This window comes from Typopeltis vanoorti, chromosome 10, assembly GCF_054136105.1.
Source record: "Typopeltis vanoorti isolate ZY-2024b chromosome 10, IOZ_Tvanoo_1.0, whole genome shotgun sequence".
Taxonomy (NCBI): Eukaryota; Metazoa; Arthropoda; class Arachnida; order Uropygi; family Thelyphonidae; genus Typopeltis; species Typopeltis vanoorti.
In genome coordinates this window covers 33,048,129-33,070,212 of record NC_143558.1, presented here as the reverse complement: position 1 = coordinate 33,070,212, position 22,084 = coordinate 33,048,129, and the positions used below count along the sequence as shown (strand labels likewise).

At 34.5% G+C, this 22,084-nt stretch overlaps 1 protein-coding gene across 1 annotated transcript in view; it reads left to right on the top strand.

Annotated features, from left to right (window-relative positions):
- hppy (MAP4K3-like protein hppy) overlaps positions 1-22,084 on the top strand; it is a 452,362-nt gene that overhangs the window by 284,016 nt on the left and 146,262 nt on the right. Inside the window, exons 16-18 of the mRNA XM_090399556.1 lie at positions 630-675; positions 10,472-10,622; positions 10,927-11,135. Coding sequence (XP_090255682.1) covers positions 630-675; positions 10,472-10,622; positions 10,927-11,135 — 406 coding nt within the window. The remainder of the gene's footprint in view (positions 1-629; positions 676-10,471; positions 10,623-10,926; positions 11,136-22,084) is intronic.

The following is a 22,084-nucleotide window of genomic DNA, read 5'->3' as shown; positions in this document are numbered from 1 at the left end:
TATTGAGGTCTCATCAGTGAGTAGGTAGACCTAGTTAATATCAAGTTTGTAGCAAACAGAACTTACAACCCTTCTATGAGTATTGCCGAGAGGTGTCCTAATAAATTATTAGATATATGAAGAGCCAAAGGCTTCAATTCAGCGACATATGACATGTTTAAACATGTCATATTCAGCGACATTTTATATCAGTTACAAAAATATACGTAAGTTAAATCCATCTTATGTTAATTAATTATCATGTCTTACATTCCATTCAGTATTGAAGATTTTACCATCTAATAACTTCTCAAGACCTTACTCATTTCTTCTGTGTTCTCTCCATTTGAATTCATGCACTTCATTATGTTGGAACATGGTGTTACTTAATCGTGGTTCATGTCCTGAATATATAAATCCACCAATTGCTAACCTTGACATAAAAGTGACACCAATGTGAAAGTCTGGTAACTACTTAATTTTCACATTGTGGGAAGGATTAATATAATTCATAATTTTAAAGAATTGATACTAACAAAAACTAATAAATGAGGGGAGAGTATATAATAAAAATAATAACCTTGTCAATGTTATTGTTGCTATGTTTCTATTCCATTTATGCGAGATGTTATTTTTATTATTTTTAATAGAGCAACCCTGCCAATTGGAAGTACAGGTCAAGATTCTGTAACAAGGGTAAGAAACGCATTTTTTTTTTCTTTGTTTGAATCTTTCATGAGATTTTGCATTTAATTTTTTGAATTCTTTATTCTGACTTTGCAAAAGAATAAATCGCGTGTGCGCACACACTGTTCAGTCATCATGTATGTGGTCTTATTTTGCACAGTTTTGATATAACATGTATCTATAATCATAAATCTTATTATATGCATAAAAATTAAAATAACATGTTATATGTTTATGTAGGATAAAAAAAAACTTACAAAATCAACAGCAAACTCAAGATTCAAAGATCACAGTGAGTGATGCTTTTCTCAATAGATGGCAAATATTCACTAAACAGTAAATAATTACAGTGCCCAGTTCTGTGAGCACATCTGTTCAGTGAAAGTGCCTTTTTATTACGGAGTAATAAATATATGAACTAGGCTTTGTATTGTATTGATGAGGTGAGAGATTTCAACAGAGTTGAAATTCAGAGGATCCATTTCAAAAGTGGACAAAATATTCAAAGGATCACTAGATGTTAAGAAACACACTGACAAGCAGGGATAAGCAAGTCATTATCCTTCTTTATAAGGTTTTGATACTATATCTGGACTATTGTGCTTTACAGCCTGCAAAATAGAAGTTTGTAGGCTGTAAAGACAAACTATTTGCGTGTGTGCTTTGTTAGTGAACAACTTTGAAGAGCACTGATGCCGATAACGGTTACTGTGAGCTTTCTGCAATGAGTGTTGTCTTTGGACTCCGTAGAGATACCTATGTCATAATAATAGTAATATATATATATATATATATATATATATATATTCATATTTATATATACTGACTATAACCGAGACTAGAATAACAATTAAATGAACATATCCCAGTACCGAGTTAATACTACAAATTGCTATATGTAGAAAATATTTTACCTTGGGTATAATAAATGTTAAAGATACCAAGCTATTTTAAAACTGGTTTTACTCCATTTCCCAAGTAAGCAAACAGACAAACAAGTCAAGTTTGTGTCTGCACGTATTGGAAGTCTAGCTGACCCTCAAAGTAGTGCAAGTCAAGGCAACTCATGGTAAAAGTAGAATAAGCTCTGATCACTATTCTTAATATTTATCCTTAATGCACAGCCCATCTCCTTGAGGAGATGTATGATACTATGTATTAAAGGCAAGGGGCCACTACCCAGACCGGTTTCGACCTTTATTGAGGTCTCATCAGTGGAAGCCAGGCTAGAAATACCAAGATTTTAGTAATACAGAGCTTATAAGTATTTTGCAGAACAAGTTACCATAAGGTGTTTTAACCTTATTAAATAAAAATCTCTGGATGAGATATAAATGTAGAAAATATTTTACCTTGGGTATAATAAATGTTAAAGATACCAAGCTATTTTAAATATGGTTTTACTCCATTTCCCAAGTAAGCAAACAGACAAACATTTGAAATAGATTAAATAGACTGGAAGCTGAGAGATAAAAATAGAAATACTTTTTTTATTTAAATAAATGCACACAACTAGTCTCGTCTTCTTAGAAGACTTCATTGGGTGCAATTCATGAAAAGAGACAAGAACATAGCTATAAATTAAATCGGCAACATATTACTGACATTTGAAGGCATTTCAGATGTCACAGTATTGTTGAGCACATGCATGCAGTCATGATCTTTTGAATGCTAAAGTTGGATAGCAGTGCAGTGACAATAAGAAAGATTATAGCTGAGGTTAGCGTTTGGATGTAATGGATTGAGGAATTTTTTCCTTATATTCTACATTTCTTCTCTTGAGTTCATTCTAAACATGCTCTCCAATTTGTTCCAGATAACTGGATGAGTGATAGAATTTTTATCTTTAGGGTCAGTAGAATTAAGGACGTGGTTAGATAGTACCCTAGTTCCAGTTCTGCCATATGTGATATCTTTCACATGCTCTTCCAGACTTAATTCAATGGATGTTTCAATCTGACCAAAATAGGGCATGTTGCAGTTGTACCAAAGATAGTAAATGTTAGGATATTTTAAGCTGTTTGGGTGTGCTGTGTACAGTGTTTGTTTAGGTGTACTGTGTACAGAACAGAGCTTGGGCTTAGGAATGAAGGAAGTTCAGATTTTAAATTTCTTCAGAACTTTAACTAGCTTAGGAGAAACTGCCTGATATATGGTAGAGATCTAATGCATTTTCGTTAATCTTTATCTTCAATATGGCGAGGAGGTGGATTAAATAGTAGCTTTCTGTCTATTTAGACACCATTTTTCTGAAAGGGTGTAAGAAGAAACTGTAGTTCTTTGTTGATATCCTCTTCTTCACAGAGGAGGAAGCAAGCATGTTTACTTAATGTAGAGATAATGCCAAGTTTGTGATGCTGCTAATGATGAGATTGTGCATGGAGTATCTATTCTATTGGTATGAGTGGGTTTTCTGTAAATGGAGATCTTCAATTTTTCAGATACATGAGTGAGTTTGACATCTAGGAACGGGAGAGAGCCATCAACTTCTAATTTCGATGTAAATTGTATTTTCAGGTGCTGACTGTTGAGATGGTTTAGGAACTCTTTTAACACGGTCATTGACAGTCACGCGATATCGCGTGATGTGAATTCTCGCCGGGCGGTCGATCGCGCGTTAGCGCGTGGTCATCGCTATCAAGTAAAAAACATTTGGCCACCGCACGAAATTCCAATTTTCAGCTTGGCAATGAACCTGTTAAGGAATCACGTCCATAACTCCAGTGTAAAAAATCTTAAAATTGGAAAAATTTTAAGTCTGGAAGAGCATATAAGAGATATCACATATGGCAGAACTAGTGCAAATATCTAATCACTTCCTTAATTCCACTGACCCTAATTATAAAATTTCTATCAGTCATCTGGAACAAATCAGAGAGCATCTTTAGATGCTATGATGAACTCGGGAGAAAAATGATGAAATCTAAGGAAATCGGCCTCAATTCATTACATCCGAACACTAACCTCAGTTGTAATCTTTCTGATTGTCACTGCACTGCTATCCAGCTTTGCCTTTCACGAGATCATGACTACGTGCATATGCCCAACAATACTTTGATATCCAGAATGCCTTCCAATGTCATGAAGGCATTCTGGATATCAAAATTCTGGACATTAAAATTGCCAACGTCAGTAATACATTGGCAATTTAATTTATAGCTATGTTTTTTTTTTTTTTTTTTTTGCATGCTTTTTTCATGTAATGCACCTGATGAAGAAGACAAAACTAGTTGTGTGTGTCTTATTTCATTAAAAAATAGTAATTCTATTTTTATCTCTTGGCTTCCAGTTTATTTAATCTACTTGAAATATGTCCCTCAGCCGAGTAAATCAGTTGTATTACTCTCTCTCTCTCACACACACACACTATTTTTATTTAATAATAAAACAGTGAAAAAATATTTTAATATGACTTCTGAATGACCAAGTGCTGCATGTAGTGCTCAGAATAGAAGAAGAAAAATCTTAAATTTAGAAGCGAAAGTTATTGAAGTTATGAAAAGATAAGAATCTATGTAGACAAAAAGATATTCAGGAATAAAAAATGTTAAGGACTACTTATGCATTTGCAGACTATATCTCCCTGAATTTTAATATATTTCTATTTATTCCATAGAAATTGGTCCTTAATTTTCATGAATCTTTGTTTATGCATGTGTTTCATTGGATTTAGCCTCTAGGAAATGTGACAATAACTGTCCATAATATTTCAAGAAAATGACTCATGTCAAGGCACAAAATATGTCAACTTTTGGATTGTCCTTTGAGTATTCAAGAGTGGTGTGCAGATTTTCAGAGCTACAAATATTGATGTCATGTCTTTGCTTTTCCTGATTCAAAAATTACTTCATTGAAACACATTGTTAACAGGAATGATGCATCCTCCTCAATGTAAGAGACGATGTTATGATGTCTGTGCAAAACGTGTAGTAGGTGGTTGTGTCATTTGGTGTAATGGCTTTCAGTAAGTGTAAATAGTATGTCCTGAGTGAAGGCTTTTTTGCTGAATTTGTCACACAGTTTTCTGTGGTACACGCTGCTCATGGCAACACTGTTATGTTGACTTCTCTGGACTTCATATAAATGCCTTTTGTGATGCAGTTTATACATGAAACTTGAATGATTGCTGGAATGGAATTCCAATTCACCAAATAGAGTGCAGCACTAGACATTATGTTGTCTAGCAATCATCATCGTATGTTCGCTGGACATCCATAGGTGTTGTATGGTCACTCCGATGCTCAGTGACGTGCCACACCATGCTTTGCCATGTAGTCTGAGAAGTCCTCCTTCCATCCTTTCAATGTGTCCAAAATATTTTAATTTTTTTCTTTTAATATCCTTGAGGAGTCTTAAAGTTCTGTTGATCTTTTCTAACACCCATTCATTCGTACGCCTTTCAGTATATGATATCCTCAACAGCCTTCTGTAACACCACATCCCATAAGCAGCTATTCTTTTCTTGTCTGATTTCTTTAGGTACCAAGTCTCACATCCATAAGTCACTTTTGGAAAAACAACCCCATCTAAAATCCTCAACTTTATTCCCCTGGATAGATCCATCCTTCCAGATTTTAGACAAGTCTCTGACTGTTGTCTTAGCCATTCCTAATTTTCTTCTGACGTCTTCTGAACAGCAATTCTTCACATTAATAATAGATCCCAGGTACTCAAACTTGCTGACTTTCTCAATTCTTTCTCCACTAAGGTACACTTGTTTCTCAAGAGCTTCCCTGTTTGTATTTCATATCCTAATTTCTGTCTTGAGCTTATCCATTGCTTCACGCATGATGTCCTCCACATATATACTAAACAAGTGAGGAGAAAATAAACATATTTGCCTAACTTCTTTTCTCACCTGAAGTCAATCAGTTAATCCAACAGTTGATTCTTGCTTCCTGTACAAGTTAGCTATTGACCTGATAGTGTGTTGAGGAAAACCCATTCTTTTCATTACTTCCCACAGTTTCACATGCTGAACACAGTCAAAAGCTTTAAAGTAGTCTAAGAAACACATTACCAGAGGGAGTCTGAATTCTTTATATTTTTCTATGATCTTTCTAAGACAAAGGATCTTTGGTGCCCTTACCTTTCCTAAAACGTGCTTGTTCCTTGGGCATTTCTGCCTCAACTTTGGCTGCAATCCTATTTAGCATGATCTTCAATAAAATTTTGCTTGCATGAGATGTTAAACTAATAGTTCTATAGTTATTGCAAGCCTTCATATATCTCTCTTCTTATGTAATGTTATGAAAACTGACTTCTTCCGGTCTCTAGGTCATGATCCTCTAGTAGTAATCATATGCACATCTTGCATATGATTACTACTAGACTTGCACATCCATATCACTTGCACATCCATACACGGAAACCAGTGCCGTATGGTGGGTAGGGCAACATTAATAAAAAGAATTAAATTTGTATAAAAAACTTAATTTATTGAGAAAAAAATCATTATTTATAGATCACTTCAATCCTTTGTTTCTGAGATGTATATGCTATGTAAATTTGGAATGGCAGGACATTTTTTTTTTTGCAATAAGTTAATAAATTAATTATTTACTTAGTTTCTGTGTTCTAATATATACCGTAAAAAAAATAAACAACATCTCCAATACCTTATCCACCACTCCTGAGATGGTGATTGGCCTATAATTTACTACTTCTGTCTTGGTAACTCCTTTATGAAATGGGACTATTTTGCCCTCTTTCCATTCCACAGGCACATTCCCAGTACTGAGGCTTAAATTAAACAGCTTGGCATCTCAGCCCTTATACATTCTCATAATGTATAAGGGCTGAGATGCCATCTAATCCTGTGTTTGTATTGAGGTATTTTAAGCACCACAATTTCTTCACCTTCTATTCTCCTATCAGTCAATATCACATCTGGCATTGTAGTTTCACTACCTAGATGGTGCACCCTTGCCAAATGCTCACTCAGTAATTCAACTATTTGGTTTGGTTCTGTTACATCCCTACAATCAGCACATTGTAAGGTTATCCTTCCATAGTTATTCCTCTTTTTACTTACCACAGTGAAAGAACTCTTTAGGATTTCTTTTAGCCTCATCAGCGTTTTTTCTCTCATAATTAGCTTTGGCCTTCTTTACCATACTGGTCACTTTTCTTGTGTGTGCCTTATACCATTCACGGGCATGCTGATCACCTTTTTTTTTTTAATACTCTCTCCATGACCTTTTCTTTGTTCTTTGTGTGTAACTCCTGCTTAATAGAGCTATTTACCCTTCTGATTCTAGGTAGACATTCAACTACTGCTTTCTTCAAACACCCCTTGATCGCCTCCTGTGCATCACTAACATCTCTCCAAATTTTTATGGCTCTGCTGTAAACTGACTACTCAGCTTGTCATACTCACCTGCTTTGTACAACAATTCCAGATATATCCTTTCTTAACAGAAAAAATTCTTCTAGTGTGGTAGATTTGAATCACCACCTATGGATTCTGTAAATTAAAGATGCCAAGTGATTATATTCTTGGTTTAATCCTTTATCTAATGACTTCACATCAATTGCCTTAGTATCCCATAATGCAAAGCACATATCCTTACAGACATGTATAATGCTATGCATTATGGGAAGGGCCACTACCCAGACTAGTTTCAACCTTTATTGCAGTCTCGTTGGGAGCCAGACCCAGAAGTGATACTAAGGTTGAAGCATTGCACAAGTCATATCTCCATATGCAAGTAGTCAAAAGGTGTCATACCTTATTACTAAGATACTCTGTAATAGAGATAGATGTTGAAAGTTTTTCACATGGTTATACTATAAATTAAAGATGCCAAGAGATTATATTCTTGCTTTCATCCTTTATGATGTGAAGTCATTAGTCTCTATATACAAGTAGCACAGTCATGATGTCAGGAATATTGGATTACTTATCAGCAGTCCAATATTGTCATATCTAATATTTTTTGTTTCTAAGTCACTTTTGACCGGATCCATGGACCTTGGTCTTCCTCTGGGTTTCCTTCATGCCATATTGGATCAAACACTATCAGCAATAAGTTCCTGTATTTCCTGTATTTTGCTAATCCATTCTGTTTAAATTACCATACTACCTTAGATATCCTCTGCTTACACATTGTTGAATGCTAACAATGCAAAGTTCCTTTTAAATATCTTCATTTTAATATGATTCTGCCATTGATGCCATCTGTCCACTCCTCTAATTTTTCTCAGAACCCTTATATCTGTAGTCTCCAGTCTTTGATTGAGTGCTTTATTTTTAACCCAACTCTCAGATCCATAACTTAAAACTGGTTTGAACACAGTCTTGTATACTACTAGTTTGGTATTTTGGCTAATTTCTCTTATTCCATATAAATTTATTCATCTGGCCATCCTCACAAAAAACTGCACCTGAATAGTTGAATATTTTACTTGTTCTATAGGCTCTCTATTCAGGATGCAGTTTACCTGTTCAATGTTTTTGCCTATTTTCATAGTTTGGTCTTTTTATTGTTGATTTTCATGCCAAATTTGTTGCATCTATTATTCAATTTAGTTAGAGAATTCTGGAGACTTGCACTAGATGTGTTTAGGAATACATCATCTACATAAAGCAAAGAGCTAAGTTTAACATTTCCAATTCTAATATGAGGCCTAATGCCACTTTCTTTCATAATGTACATCCTTCTCTTAGCATTAATTTTAGATCAGCCCATCTTCCTGTATTTCCTCAATTCTAACTGCTGACTTACAACTTAAATATAGATTATGTATTACTCTGCACAATGTTCCATTTAACCCATATAATTGTAGTGTTTGATAAGCTTTTCAGTGGGCACTTTGTCATATGCCTTTTCCAGATCTACAAAACTTAAGTACAGATCCTTGTGATATTCCCATGATTTTTCAAATATTTTTCATAAAATTAAAATCTGATCCTTAAGATCTCTGTTTGGCCTGAACACAGTTTGTTCTTCTCCAAGTTTATTTTCCACAATCTTTCTCAACCTTTTTTCAGTTGTACTTGCATAAATCTTATTGGAACACTTAGTAGAGAATTTCCTCTCTAATTCTCACGTTGAGTGTGTTAATAATTTTTTTTTAAATAGATGAGAACTATTAGAGTTGTACTCCAATCATCTGGAATTTGACCTTCAGAATTATGCAGTGTAGCCACTGCAGAACTTTTTACTTCCATAATTAAGCATTTCTAGTCAGACATCATCTGCTCCAACCGCTGCCTTTATACATTTCAAGTTTTTGATAGCTTTTTCTACCTCAAGTATTGATATGCACTCTTCTTTGCATTCCTCTTGAAAATATTCTAGTATGGTTCTATCACTTCTTGTTTCATTTAACAGTCTTTCAAAGTAATTACTTCAGACATTGAAGATATCCTTATTTACAGTTTTCAAATCACCTTTATTATCTTTGATTCTTTTTTTTTACAGTACTGTTTCCTCCATTTCTAAATTTTTCAATAGCCTCCAAAGCATTCATTCAGCTCATTCAACGACTCCCATTCTTATGCTTTGCCATATGAATTCCAAACCAAATGAATTTTGTAATTTATATGTCATAAAATAAAACAGATTATGTTATAACACATAATTACTGATAAATACTAGTCATGAAAAATCTGCAATTTTTTTATCAGTATGATTATTTTTGAGTTAGCATTGCTTAGTATTACTTTTTTTTTTTTCAACATTCCTTTAGTTAATTAAAAAATTATTGTTGTCAAGTCCAAAAAAAAATATGCAATTATGCAATTTTTGAAATGTCAGTTTTGGTTCTTGTTTATGTATGAAGTACTTTATTTGCATTAAGAACATTTGGATTTTTAAAATATTCTTTGATTATATCTTTTTACCATGTTTTCTTAGTATAATTTGTCTCTAAAATTTGTCTACTCACTACCAGTCCTAAGTGTATTTTGCATCCCCCCCCCTTCTTCGCTCCACCTTTTTTGCAAAACATTTAATTCGACAAATTATTTGAATGCTTATTGTGTTGCCTAAATTTGACTTGTATTGGTATCTATTAGTGTAGATGGAGTTATCCTCCTGCAGTTGATAACTGCAAGAGGATAGCGCACATAATATCATGCACTCTTAATTTAATCATTGTTCATTTTTATGTTTATCTCTTCTTACTGTAGTATATCGAAAATGGCTATGAAACATTTCTGAAAATTCCACACAATAAATTGTACATTCACATAAAGTGACTTCCATAATTATTATTATTGTGTGGTACCAGAACAAAGTGATTGCTAAAGATTTGTTATAAGTTATCTCATCTGCACTGTTATTATTCAGTGTTGACTTTATCTGCCATAAAATATATTTACAATCCTGTTAATCATTACAAATTAAAAGTTTTTCATCATAAAAATTAACTGTATTTCAAAGTTAAACAAAAATGAATGAGGACAGATGGAATTTCTTGAGTGCTCTATTAAATCACTAAAATGACTGAAATATGTGATTAAACTACAGTCAACTCTCTATATCAGTTTCACTCATGTTATCAAACTGAAAATTCTTGGCAAGAGTCCCATATTAACACTGGTTTGAAGAAAATTTTGCTATAGCAAACTTTCTATTGTAATATACTGTTTCTTTGATTCTTCAGATATGTTGTAGCAAGAGTCACTTGTTTATGTAGTAGCATTTTTGAATGTAATAACATATTTAATAATGATATTCAGAATGTTTTCTAAACTTTTAAAAATTAATGCAAATATACTGAGAAGTAAATGTGTGGTTAATGAATATGTATCCTCTAAAATTTATATAAATAACATTATTTATATCTGCATTTGAAGCCTATTATTCAAAGACCTTCACCAAGTGAAAAAAATTATCGAAGGAAAAATAGACGTGGTTTGAGCATACATGACGATGATGATAGAGTTGAAAATGATAGTAAAACAATGACCATTTCATCTGATGAGCTATCATCCCATCTTTCAGCAGGTAATTTTTTAAATTAGACATTAATCATATGCCATAATTAATGTGGGTAATAAAATAGTTCATTCAAATTACTTGTTTGTTTTACCTAAGAGATGTTTAAATTATAGTTATAAAAAATAAGTTGGCACTGTTGTATTAAAGTGATTAATGTTAATTAGTAAACTTTATACTAATTGAAAATAAGTAATTAAAAAGCTTAAATTTGTATGTCTAATTAAAAATATTTAATATACTTCATATCATTCATATTGCAGTAGGTAATGACTTAGCCAATGTATATGTTTCTTTGTTTTTCTTTAAACAGATTTAACAGATCTTCATCCAACACCTTCACCACCTCCACATCAAAATGGCACACTTACACCAAGAAATAGTCCACGACTTGAAACCCGACTTGATAATAATAATAGAAATAGTATTAGTGAAGATGATGATAAGGAAAATTCTTTAGAAAATGAACAACCTCCAGAAGTACCCCCAAGGAGAAGAGTTAAAAAGAGAAGCACATCGCCAGTGAGTGTTTATTTTTGTTTAGAAATACTAACTGATTTAACTATCATTTTCCTTTCTAAATGGATAATGATCAAAATGCTTGTACAGTGGCCACATTTCCAAATTTGACAGGTTAAGCTCTAAACCATACTTTATGATATAAGTGATTTTGTAAACGATTAGATATATGAATAGTATGAATATTAATTAATTAGTACATAAAATTCTATGCAGTTGACTCTCACTATATTGAAAATCATTATAACAAACATGTACATTATAAACCAACCAATCGTTGTAGTGAGAATTGGCTGTATTTCTTTTCATTAATTTGAAGTGCATCAGAAGGATATGAAATTTCCATTATAGGATTAAATGTGTGTGCTGTTTGTATGCAGTGTGCACTATTCATAGTAGTAGTCTATATAGTACTATCTGGTATAGTTTTATATCACTCACCAATCTGATGAAAAAAAAATTTCTTTTTTTTATTGAAAACTAAAAGCAGCAGCAGCACTGTCATAAATACACATTTCCATACAGCAATCTACTGAGTGACAGAAAGCACACTGGTTTTGTGGATCCATATCTTTGATCCATATCTTCAGAGACTGTTTTGTTCAGTTTTGTTTCCCATTAAATTCAGAGAACTTGAATGAAGCCCTTATCCCCCATTTGACTCAAAATACCTGACCGCCTTGGTTCTGAAATAAGTTGTGAAAGCAGTCTAAGATCAAAATTTCCAAGTGGCTCAACTCCAACCATTATCATTAATTTTTTGACATGTACTTTCAAGGGATATACAGGATACTATGAGAGTACTGCATGAAGTTTTGCATTATTACCAATTTCCTGTCAAAAATTTCCTCCAAATTAGTCCATCACTAGTCAGCACTGTGATACTATCATATCTTATATTGCTGTTTTCTAGGATAATTCTAGGTCTTGGTCTCCCTCTGGATTTTTTTTCATACCATCTTGACATAAAACACCTGTTTTTGCTAATCTTTCCTCCCTCCATTCTTATAGCCACATTAGATAAGCTCTACTGACACATTTTTGAATGCTAACAATGTCATGTTCCTTCCTAATATATTTTCATTTTTAATAGACTTCTGCCACTCATGCCTTCTGTTCTCCTCTAATTTGTTCTCAGAATTTCCATATTTCTAACTCAACTCTCTGATCCATAACCTAAAACTAGTTTGAACAGTGGTTTGTATACTGGTAGTGATTTGGCTAATTTCTCTTTTCTTCTATATAAATTTATTCAACTTGCTACCCAACATACTAGCTTTGCTTATTCAGTTCTCTGTTTCATTTCATCATCATCATTATCAAATTCCTGACATGTACCCTCAAGGGGGTGTACAGGATATGATAGTTTTACATGAAAAATTTATATCATTACTAACTTCCTATCTACAATTTTCCTCCAAATCAATCTGTTACTTGTCAAGACTCCAACATTATCTGATCTTATATTTCTATCATCTAAGGCACTTTGTATCGTATCAATCCACCTATATCTTGGCCTTCCTCTGGGTCGTTTTCATGCCAACCTGGCAGAGAACACTTGTTTTGCTAATCTTTCCTCGCTCATTCTGTTCAAGTGACCATAACTGAGATTAGCTCTGCTAACGCATTCCTTGATGCTGACAATGTCAAGTTCTTTCCTAATATCCTCGTTTTTAATATGATATTGCCATTGATGCCATCGGTTCACGTCCCTAATCTTTCTCAGGACTCTCATATCTGCAGTCTCTAGTCTTTGGTCAAATGTTTTTACTTCTGATCCAACTCTCAGATCCATAAGTTAAAACTGGTTTGAACACTGTCTTGTATACAGCTAATTTAGTGTTCCGACTAATTTCTCTCTTATTCCATATGAATTTATTCAATCGACTGCCTACCATACCAGCTTTGTTGATTCTGTTGTCTATTTTCATATTTAATTTACCATCTTCACTAAAAATCGTGCCTAAGTAGCTGAAATGTTTCATTTGTTCCACAGGTTCCCCTTCAAAACACAGTTGGCATTTTCAACGATTCTACCTATTTTCATTGTCTTTGTCTTTTTATTTCTGACATATATACCATATCTATTACAACAGTTATTCAATTTAGTCAGGGAATCTTGCAAACTTGTAGCTGATTTATTTAGAAGTATAACATCATCCGCATAAAGCAAAGAGCTGACATTAACATCTCCAATTCTGATATCATGTTTAATACTACTTTCCTTCATAATGTGATCCATATAGATAATGAATAACAGATGGGATAATGTACATCCTTGTCTCACACCAGATTTAACATTAAACCTTTTCCTGTACTTCCTTCAATTCTAACTGCTGACTTGCAACTCAAATAAAGACTAAGTATTGCTTGATATAATGCCCCATTGACACCATATAACTGCAGCGTATTGAATAGCTTCTCTCTTGGCACCTTGTCATATGCCTTTTCCAAATCGACAAAACTTAAATACAGATCTTTGTTATATTCCCATGCTTTCTCAACTAACTGTCGTAAAGTGAAGATCTGATCCTGACAGCCTCTATTTGACCTGAATCCAGCTTGTTCTTCCACAATTCCTCTCGACCGTTTCTCAAGTATACTGGCATAAATCTTGCCTGGAACACTCAGTAGGGAAATACCTCTAATTCTCACATTCAGTTTTGTTTCCCTTTTTATATATGGGTACTATTAGAGTTCTACTCCAATTGTCGGGAATTCGTCCCTCTGTCCAGGCTTTCTGAACTATGCAGTGCAGCCACTGTAAGACTCTTATACCACCATACTTCAGCATTTCTGGTCGAATATCATCTACTCCTGCTGCCTTTCCACATTTCAAGCCTTTGATGGCTTTTTCTACTTCAAGTATGGATATGTATTCCTGACTGCATGCCTGGTCAGTGTTTTTTATCACTGTGCTGTCATCACTGCTTGTTTCATTTAGCAATTTTTCGAAGTAATTACTTCATACTTCAAAGATATCTTTTTCTTCTGTTTTCATGTCACCTTTATCATCTCTAACTTATTAGACAGCACTCTTTCCTCAATTTCTAAACTTCTTTAACAACCTCCAGAATATCTTACCACCTTCTTGATATTTATTTTCAATGTTTTTGCCTAAGTCCTCCCATGACTTTTGTTTAACTAGTTTTACACAGTGTTAAGCTTTCTTTCATTTTTCTCTGTATTCTCTAAGAACACAAGCTGACTTATTTGCCAGGAACTTTTGATATGCTTTCTTCTTTTCCTTCACTGTGTCTTTAACTTCCTGTATCCACCATGGAGTTCTGATTTCTCTATCCTTGCAGACAACTTCACCACATGCCTCTCTGGCTGAATCAATCAGGGTTTTCTTCAAGATTTGCCACTGAATCTCTATGGTTTGGTTCCTGTTCTTAATCTCCTTCATTTTTTCTTCAATAATCTTTGTGTATTTTAGTCTACAGTTCACATCTGAGAGCTGCTCAACTTTTATTCGCTTTAAAACTTTCTTACTTGTCATTCTTTTCAATATGAAATTCAATTTTATCCTGCCCAAGACTAAATAGTGATCACTTCCAATTTCAAATCCTCTGTACGCTCTGGTGTTCTGCACCAGTGGGAAAACATCACTATCAACAATAAAATAGTCAATGAGACTTTTCTTATTCCTTGCCTCTTCTCTCCATGTGAATTTTTGCACATTTTTATGTTGAAACATGGTGTTAGTAATAATAACCGGTCCACGTCCTGAGCAGAAATCCAACAGATATTTGCCATTATTATTAGCTTGGCTCTTTTCTTCAAATTTTCCCAAAACATTTTTGTATGTCTGACAATCACTTCCTACTCTGTTATTTAGATCCCCAACAAGGACCAGCTTTTCCTTTCTCATTATGTCAGTAGCTTTCTCTATATCCTCAAAAAATTTCTCCACTTCTATCTTAGTAGAGCCTTCTGTGGGACCATATTCACAAATAAGTCTCATTGTCCAGTTCCCCATTCTGATATTTGCCCACATCACTCTACTTGAGACTGCCTGCCATTCAAGAAGATTAGCCTCGTATTTAGTGTTGAATGCTATGGCTACTCCTTATTTTCCTTGATTGTCATTGCCTGAATATAACATTTTGTATTTATTGCTCACACAGATCTCACCAGTTTTTGTCTTTTTTGTTTCAGTCACCACTATTATGTCGATCTGGTACTTATTTAATTCCTAAGCTAGCTCCATCTCTTTGCCATTCAGACATCTTATATTGATAGTACCGATCTTTAACTCTGGTGATGTTGAGTTGGGGGTGTGCTTTCAGATTTGTTCCAGTAGCTGACTTTTCGCTGTTTTGCTCTGGTTCCCTGGTAAAAACAACGGGGGCCTTGTTTAACCGGGCGACGCCCCAGCTGGCATGAAATTTTGTCATGTTGTACCATCATTTTGTATATTGGTTTAAGCCAATAATAATACAATTAGGTCGGCTAAATCCCAAATTGCCAGCCCATCCTCGTTCGTTCATTATCCAGGTAGATACCCAACAGGATGCACCACGAGAAGGTGAGGATTTAACATTAGGTCAGAAGCCCTGGTCGGTTCTCTGCATTCTTTTAAAGGCTATATGAAGGTCTCCTCTCAGTTATATAGCTTTGACCCTTAAGCATCCCTGTTCTCTATTTTCATATTTAATTTACCATCTTCACTAAAAAGTGTGCCTAAATAGCCAAAATATTTGACTTGTTCTATAGGTTCTCCATTGAGAATGCAGTTAAAGTTTTCTGTGTTCTTTCTTGTTTTCCAAATTTAGTCTTTTTATTGCTAAATTTTATGCCAAATTTGTTATAGCTTATAAGCAATTTATTTAAAGAATTCTAAAAACTTGCATTGGATTTGCTTTAGGTGCATATCATTTGCATAAAGCAAAAACTAAGATCGATATCTGGTTTATTGCCACTTTCTTCATGTTGTGATTTATATAGTGTTGAATAAGAGTGGAGATATTGTGTATTCTTATTGCTCTGCATTATACATAATGTTGTGGGGGTGCTTAAGGGTCAAAGCTGTATAACTGAGAGGAGACCTCCACATAGCCTTTAAAGGAATGCGGAGAACCGACCAGGCCTTCTGACCTAATGTCCAATCCTCACCTTCTCGTGGTGCACCCTGTTGGGTATCTACTTTGATACTGAACGAACGAGGATGGGCTGGCAATTTGGGATTTAGCCGACCAAATTGTATTCTTATTGGTTAAACCAAAATAAAAAATGATGGTACAACATGACAAAATTTCATGCTGGCTGGGGCGTCGCCCGGTTAAACAAGGCCCCCGTTGTTTTTGCCATGGAACCAGGGCGAACAGCGAAAAGTCAGCTACTGGAACAAATCGGAAAACAAACCCCAACTCAACATCACCAGAGTTAAAGATCGGTACTATCAACATAAGAAGCCTGAATGGCAAAGAAATGGAGCTAGCTGAGGAATTAGATAAGTACCAGATCGACATAATAGGGGTGACTGAAACAAAAAAGACCAAAACTGGTGAGATCTTTCTGAGCAATAAATACAAAATGTTATATTCAGGCAATGACAATCAAGGAAAAGAAGGAGTAGCCATAGTATTCAACACAAAATACGAGGCTAATCTTCTTGAATGGCAGTCAGTCTCAAGTAGAGTAATGTGGGCAAATATGAGAATGGGGAACTGGACAATGAGACTTATTTGTGCCTATGGTCCCACAGAAGGTTCTACTAAGGTAGAAGTGGAGGAATTTTTTGACGCTTTAGAAAAAGCAACTGACACAATGAAAAATGAAAAGTTGGTTCTTGTTGGGGATCTAAATAGTAGAGTAGGAAATGATTGTGAGACATACAAAAATATTTTGGGAAAATTTGGAGAAAAGAGCAAAGCTAATAATAATGGCAAATATCTGTTGGATTTCTGCTCAGGACATGGACTTGTTATTACTAACACCATGTTCCAACATAAAAATGTGCACAAATTCACATGGAGAGAAGAGGCTAGGAATAAGAAAAGTCTCATTGACTATGTTATTGTTGATAGTGATGTTTTCTCCCTGGTGCAGGACACCAGAGTGTACAGAGGATTTGAAATTGGAAGTGATCACTATTTAGTCTTGAGCAGGATAAAATTGAATTTCATATTGAAAAGAATAACATGTAAGAAAGTTTTAAAGCGAATAAAAGTTGAGCAGCTCTCAGATGTGAACTGTAGACTAAAATACAGAAATATTATTGAAAAGAAAATGAAAGAGTTTGAGAACAGGAATCAAACCTTGGAGATCCAGTCGCAAACTCTGAAGGAAACATTGATTGATTCTGCCAGAGAGGCATGTGGTGAGGTTGTGTGCAAGGATAAAAAAATCAGAACTCCCTGGTGGACACAGGAAGTTAAAGAGGCAGTGAAGGAAAAGAAGAAAGCATATCAAAAGTTCCTGGCAAATAAGTCACCTTTTACTCTTACAGAATACAGAGACAAATGTAAGAAAGCTAAACAGTGTGTAAAACTAGCTAAACAAAAGTCATGGGAGGACTTTGGCAAGAATATAGAAAATAAATATCAAGAAGGTGGCAAAATATTCTGGAGGTTGTTGAAGAAGCTTAGGAATGGAGGAAAGAGTGCTGTAAAAGGAATTAGAGATGATAAAGGTGAAATGAAAACAGGAGAAAAAGATATCTTTGAAGTATGAAGTAATTACTTCGAAAAATTGCTAAATGAAACAAGCAGTGATGACAGCACAGTGATAAAAAAACACTGACCAGGCATGCAGTCAGGAATACATATCCATACTTGAAGTAGAAAAAGCCATCAAAGGCTTGAAATGTGGAAGAGCAGCAGGAGTAGATGATATTCGACCAGAAATGCTGAAGTATGGTGGTATAAGAGTCTTACAGTGGCTGCACTGCATAGTTCAGAAAGCCTGGACAGAGGGACGAATTCCCGATGATTGGAGTAGAGCTCTCTTAGTACCCATATATAAAAAGGGAAATAAAACTGAATGTGAGAATTACAGAGGTATTTCCCTACTGAGTGTTCCTGGCAAGATCTATGCAAGTATGAGAAGAATTGTGGAAGAAAAGCTTGGTGAAGAACAAGCTGGATTCAGGCCAAATAGAGGCTGTCAGGATCAGATCTTCACTTTACGACAAATAGTCGAGAAAGCATGGGAATATAACAAAGATCTGTATTTAAGTTTTGTCGATTTGGAAAAGGCATATGACAAGGTGCCAAGAGAGAAGCTATTCAATACGCTGCAGTTATATGGTGTCAATGGGGCATTATATCAAGCAATACTTAGTCTTTATTTGAGTTGTGAGTCAGCAGTTAGAATTGAAGGAAGTACAGGAAGCTGGTTTAATGTTAAATCTGGTGTGAGACAAGGATGTACATTATCCCCTCTGTTATTCATTATCTATATGGATCACATTATGAAGGAATGTGGTATTAAACCTGATATCAAAATTGGAGATGTTAATGTCAGCTCTTTGCTTTATGCGGATGATGTTATACTTCTAAATAAATCAGCTACAAGTTTGCAAGATTCCCTGACTAAATTGAATAACTGTTGTAATAGATATGGTATATATGTCAGAAATAAAAAGACAAAGACAATGAAAATAGGTAGAATCGTTGAAAATGCCAACTGTGTTTTGAAGGGGAACCTGTGGAACAAATGAAACATTTCAGCTACTTAGGCACGATTTTTAGTGAAGATGGTAAATTAAATATGAAAATAGACAACAAAATCAGCAAAGCTGGTATGGTGGGAAGTCAATTGAATAAATTCATATGGAATAAGAAAGAAATTAGTCGGAACACTAAATTAGCTGTATACAAGACTGTGTTCAAACCAATTTTAACTTATGGATCTGAGAGCTGGGTCAGAAGTAAAACACTTGACCAAAGATTAGAGGCGTGAACAGATGGCATCAATGGCAATATCATATTAAAAATGAGGATATTAGGAAAGAACTTGACATTGTCAGCATCCAGGAATGCGTTAGCAGAGCTAATCTCAGATGGTATGGTCACTTAAATAGAATGGGAGAGGAAAGATTAGCAAAACAAGTGTTCTCTGCCAGGTTGGCAGGAAAACGACCCAGAGGAAGACCAAGATATAGGTGGATTGATACGGTACAAAGTGCCTTAGACGATAGAAATATAAGATCTGATAATGTTGGAGTCTTGACAAGTAACAGACTGATTTGGAGGAAAGTTGTAGATAGGAAGTTTGTAATGATGTAATTTTTTCATGTAGTACTGTCATATCCTGTACACCCCTTGAGGGTACACGGCAGGAATTTGATGATGATGATGATGATGAATTGTAGCATTTCGAAAAATTTTTCTCTTGGGCCCTGGTATGCTTTTTTAAGTCAGTTGTGAGCTTTGTTTGTTCAAGGATACAACAGAATCATGATACAACATGATTCTGTTGTGTCATCATAATGTTGTACAATCATGCCGACTAGGGAGTTGCTCTTGTTTATATTTTTTATTATTAAGAGAGAGAGAGAGAGAGAGAGACCTCATGGAGTTGGGATTCCATGAGGGAGGCTGCATATTGCATTAGATGTCATTCTTGAATTCATTGGCAGTCCATTCCATTCACCACTCTGTTGCTTCAAGCAGTACAGTAACGAGGGTATGAAATCGCCTGTGGCAAGTGTCTAACTCCCCTCCCCCCCCCGGACCCAAAAATAACAAACGTTTTGAAAAATTTAAATGTAACAAGTAAATTTTACTAAATGCGATATGTTAAATACTTACTATTAACCCCATCAAAATGAGTTGCAGTGTGTTGCAGAATTTGTGTGTCTAAAGCAGCGTATTGCTGAAATTTAAAAATACAATATAAAATAGCGGACTTTTATATCTATTTATTTTTTTTTTATTTTTTTTATTTTTTATGTTTTGCTTCCCTGGCAGGTGCCTCTTTCATCACGCCCTCGTTACGGCACTGTTCAACAGTGCCATTATCCTCTGAGTTGTAGTTTCGTTCTTTGCTACATGACTCTTCAAGTTCCTATTTAGTAAAACTTCAAGAAACCTACCACAATCGGGGTTTATTTTTATTTTTTTTTATTTTTTTAAAGCATTGTTGTTATGTGCTATCAATTAGTTTTCAACTCTTGGTGATCTTGTGAACAAAGGCTCTCCATCCTATTCGGCCTCATACTTTTTTTTTAGTAATTGTAAGTTCAACTTGGTAAGTTCTTTTATTATTGTTATTTGACATCTCTTTTATGTTGTCCATCCAACTAGTTTGTGGTCTTCCACTTTTCATTCCCTTAATCTTCCCCAACATAACTTCCTTTTCCAATGATTCATCTGCTCACATAATATGTCCAAAGTGCATCAACTTCTGTTTAGCAATCATTCCCTCCAAGGAGCATTCTATCTTGATATTCTTTATAATGACTAATAAGAAGATTTAAAACCTTATTGGTCATTCTTGCAATCCATGAGATTCTTAATAGTCTCCTCCACACCTGTAATTCAAATGAATCAATTCGCTTTCTGTCTTTCTTCTTAATATTCCAACTTTCACATCCATACATCACTACTGAAAATACCACTGCTTTGACAATTCTAACTTTCATGGCCTTATTCATGCCTCTATCTTTCATAATTTTTGTCGGGTTTAACATCGCTTTTTTTTCCATGACTATCCTTCTTTTAATTTCATCTTCACATTTATCATTTCTGATTGTGGACCTCAGTAAATTATAACTTTCAACAATTTCTATTTTATCTCTCTCTATTATAAATTCATTTAAATTGCCAGAAGCCATCACACATGTTTTGCTGATGTTTAAATTAAGCCTGGCTTTGTTACTAATCTTAACCAATCCGTCTTAACCAATACAATCAACCACTCCAGATCATCTTCCTTAGTTTCTGCTGTGAGGGTTGTATCATCTGCATATCTTAAATTATTTATTTTCCTGTCACCAATCTTAATTCCAGCTGGATCTTTGTCTAAATCAGCCATTCTCACAACATATTCACTATAAATATTAAAAAGGTAGAGCAACAGTATAACCCTGCCACACCCCTTTTTCCACTCTAACACTTTTCTCCAAAAATTGTTTTTTGTTGAAGCTTCTTGGTTATCATATGGCTCTCTTATTAAAAGAATTAGATGTTCAGGTATTCCCATCAATCTCATTACAATCCACAGCCAAACGCGTTCTTATAATAAATAAAACAAATGAATACTTCTTTCTGAATTCTCTTGTTCTTGTTTCATTTCTCTAGTCACATATGGCTTCAACCTTTGTTGGATCACTTTCAGTATAACTTCATGTGAAATTAAAGTGATAGTTCTATAATTCTCTCAATCTCTGGCATTTGATGTTTTTGGGATTGGGATGAATACTGATGTTTTCCAATCTCTAGGCCAATATATTTTCTTCCAAACCCATTGACAAATTTCAGTTAATATATTCACTACTTCATCCCCAGCTGCTCTCAATAATTCCACTGACACACCATCAGCCCCTGGAGCTCCTGGAGTTTCCCTTTGGCAGTTCCATTGCTGATATCACTTCACTTTTCATTATCATGGATTCCTCAACAAATTCTCCTTCAATATTATTACCTTTCTTGTACAAATCCTCTACATACTCTTTTCATCTTTTTTTTTTCACTACTTCGTCCGTGTGGAAAGGCTTATGTGTTTGTTGCACATGTTGATTGAATTTTAATGGTATAGATGCTAACACAGATTGATAAAAAAATAACTATTTGTTGACTTAATTGCTAATATTTCGCTGATATTTTTCTTCAGAGCACACAAACAAAGTTTGTTACAGTAGTGAGACAACTGCAGTCTGATGTAACAGTGGGACTAGTATGAGTAATTGTAACATGCAGCACAAAGACTAAAGTCCTAATTAGGTGCCATCTAAGTTGGAAAAAAAAATGAGATAGAAAAGAAGGTATTAATTTGGTCTTAGG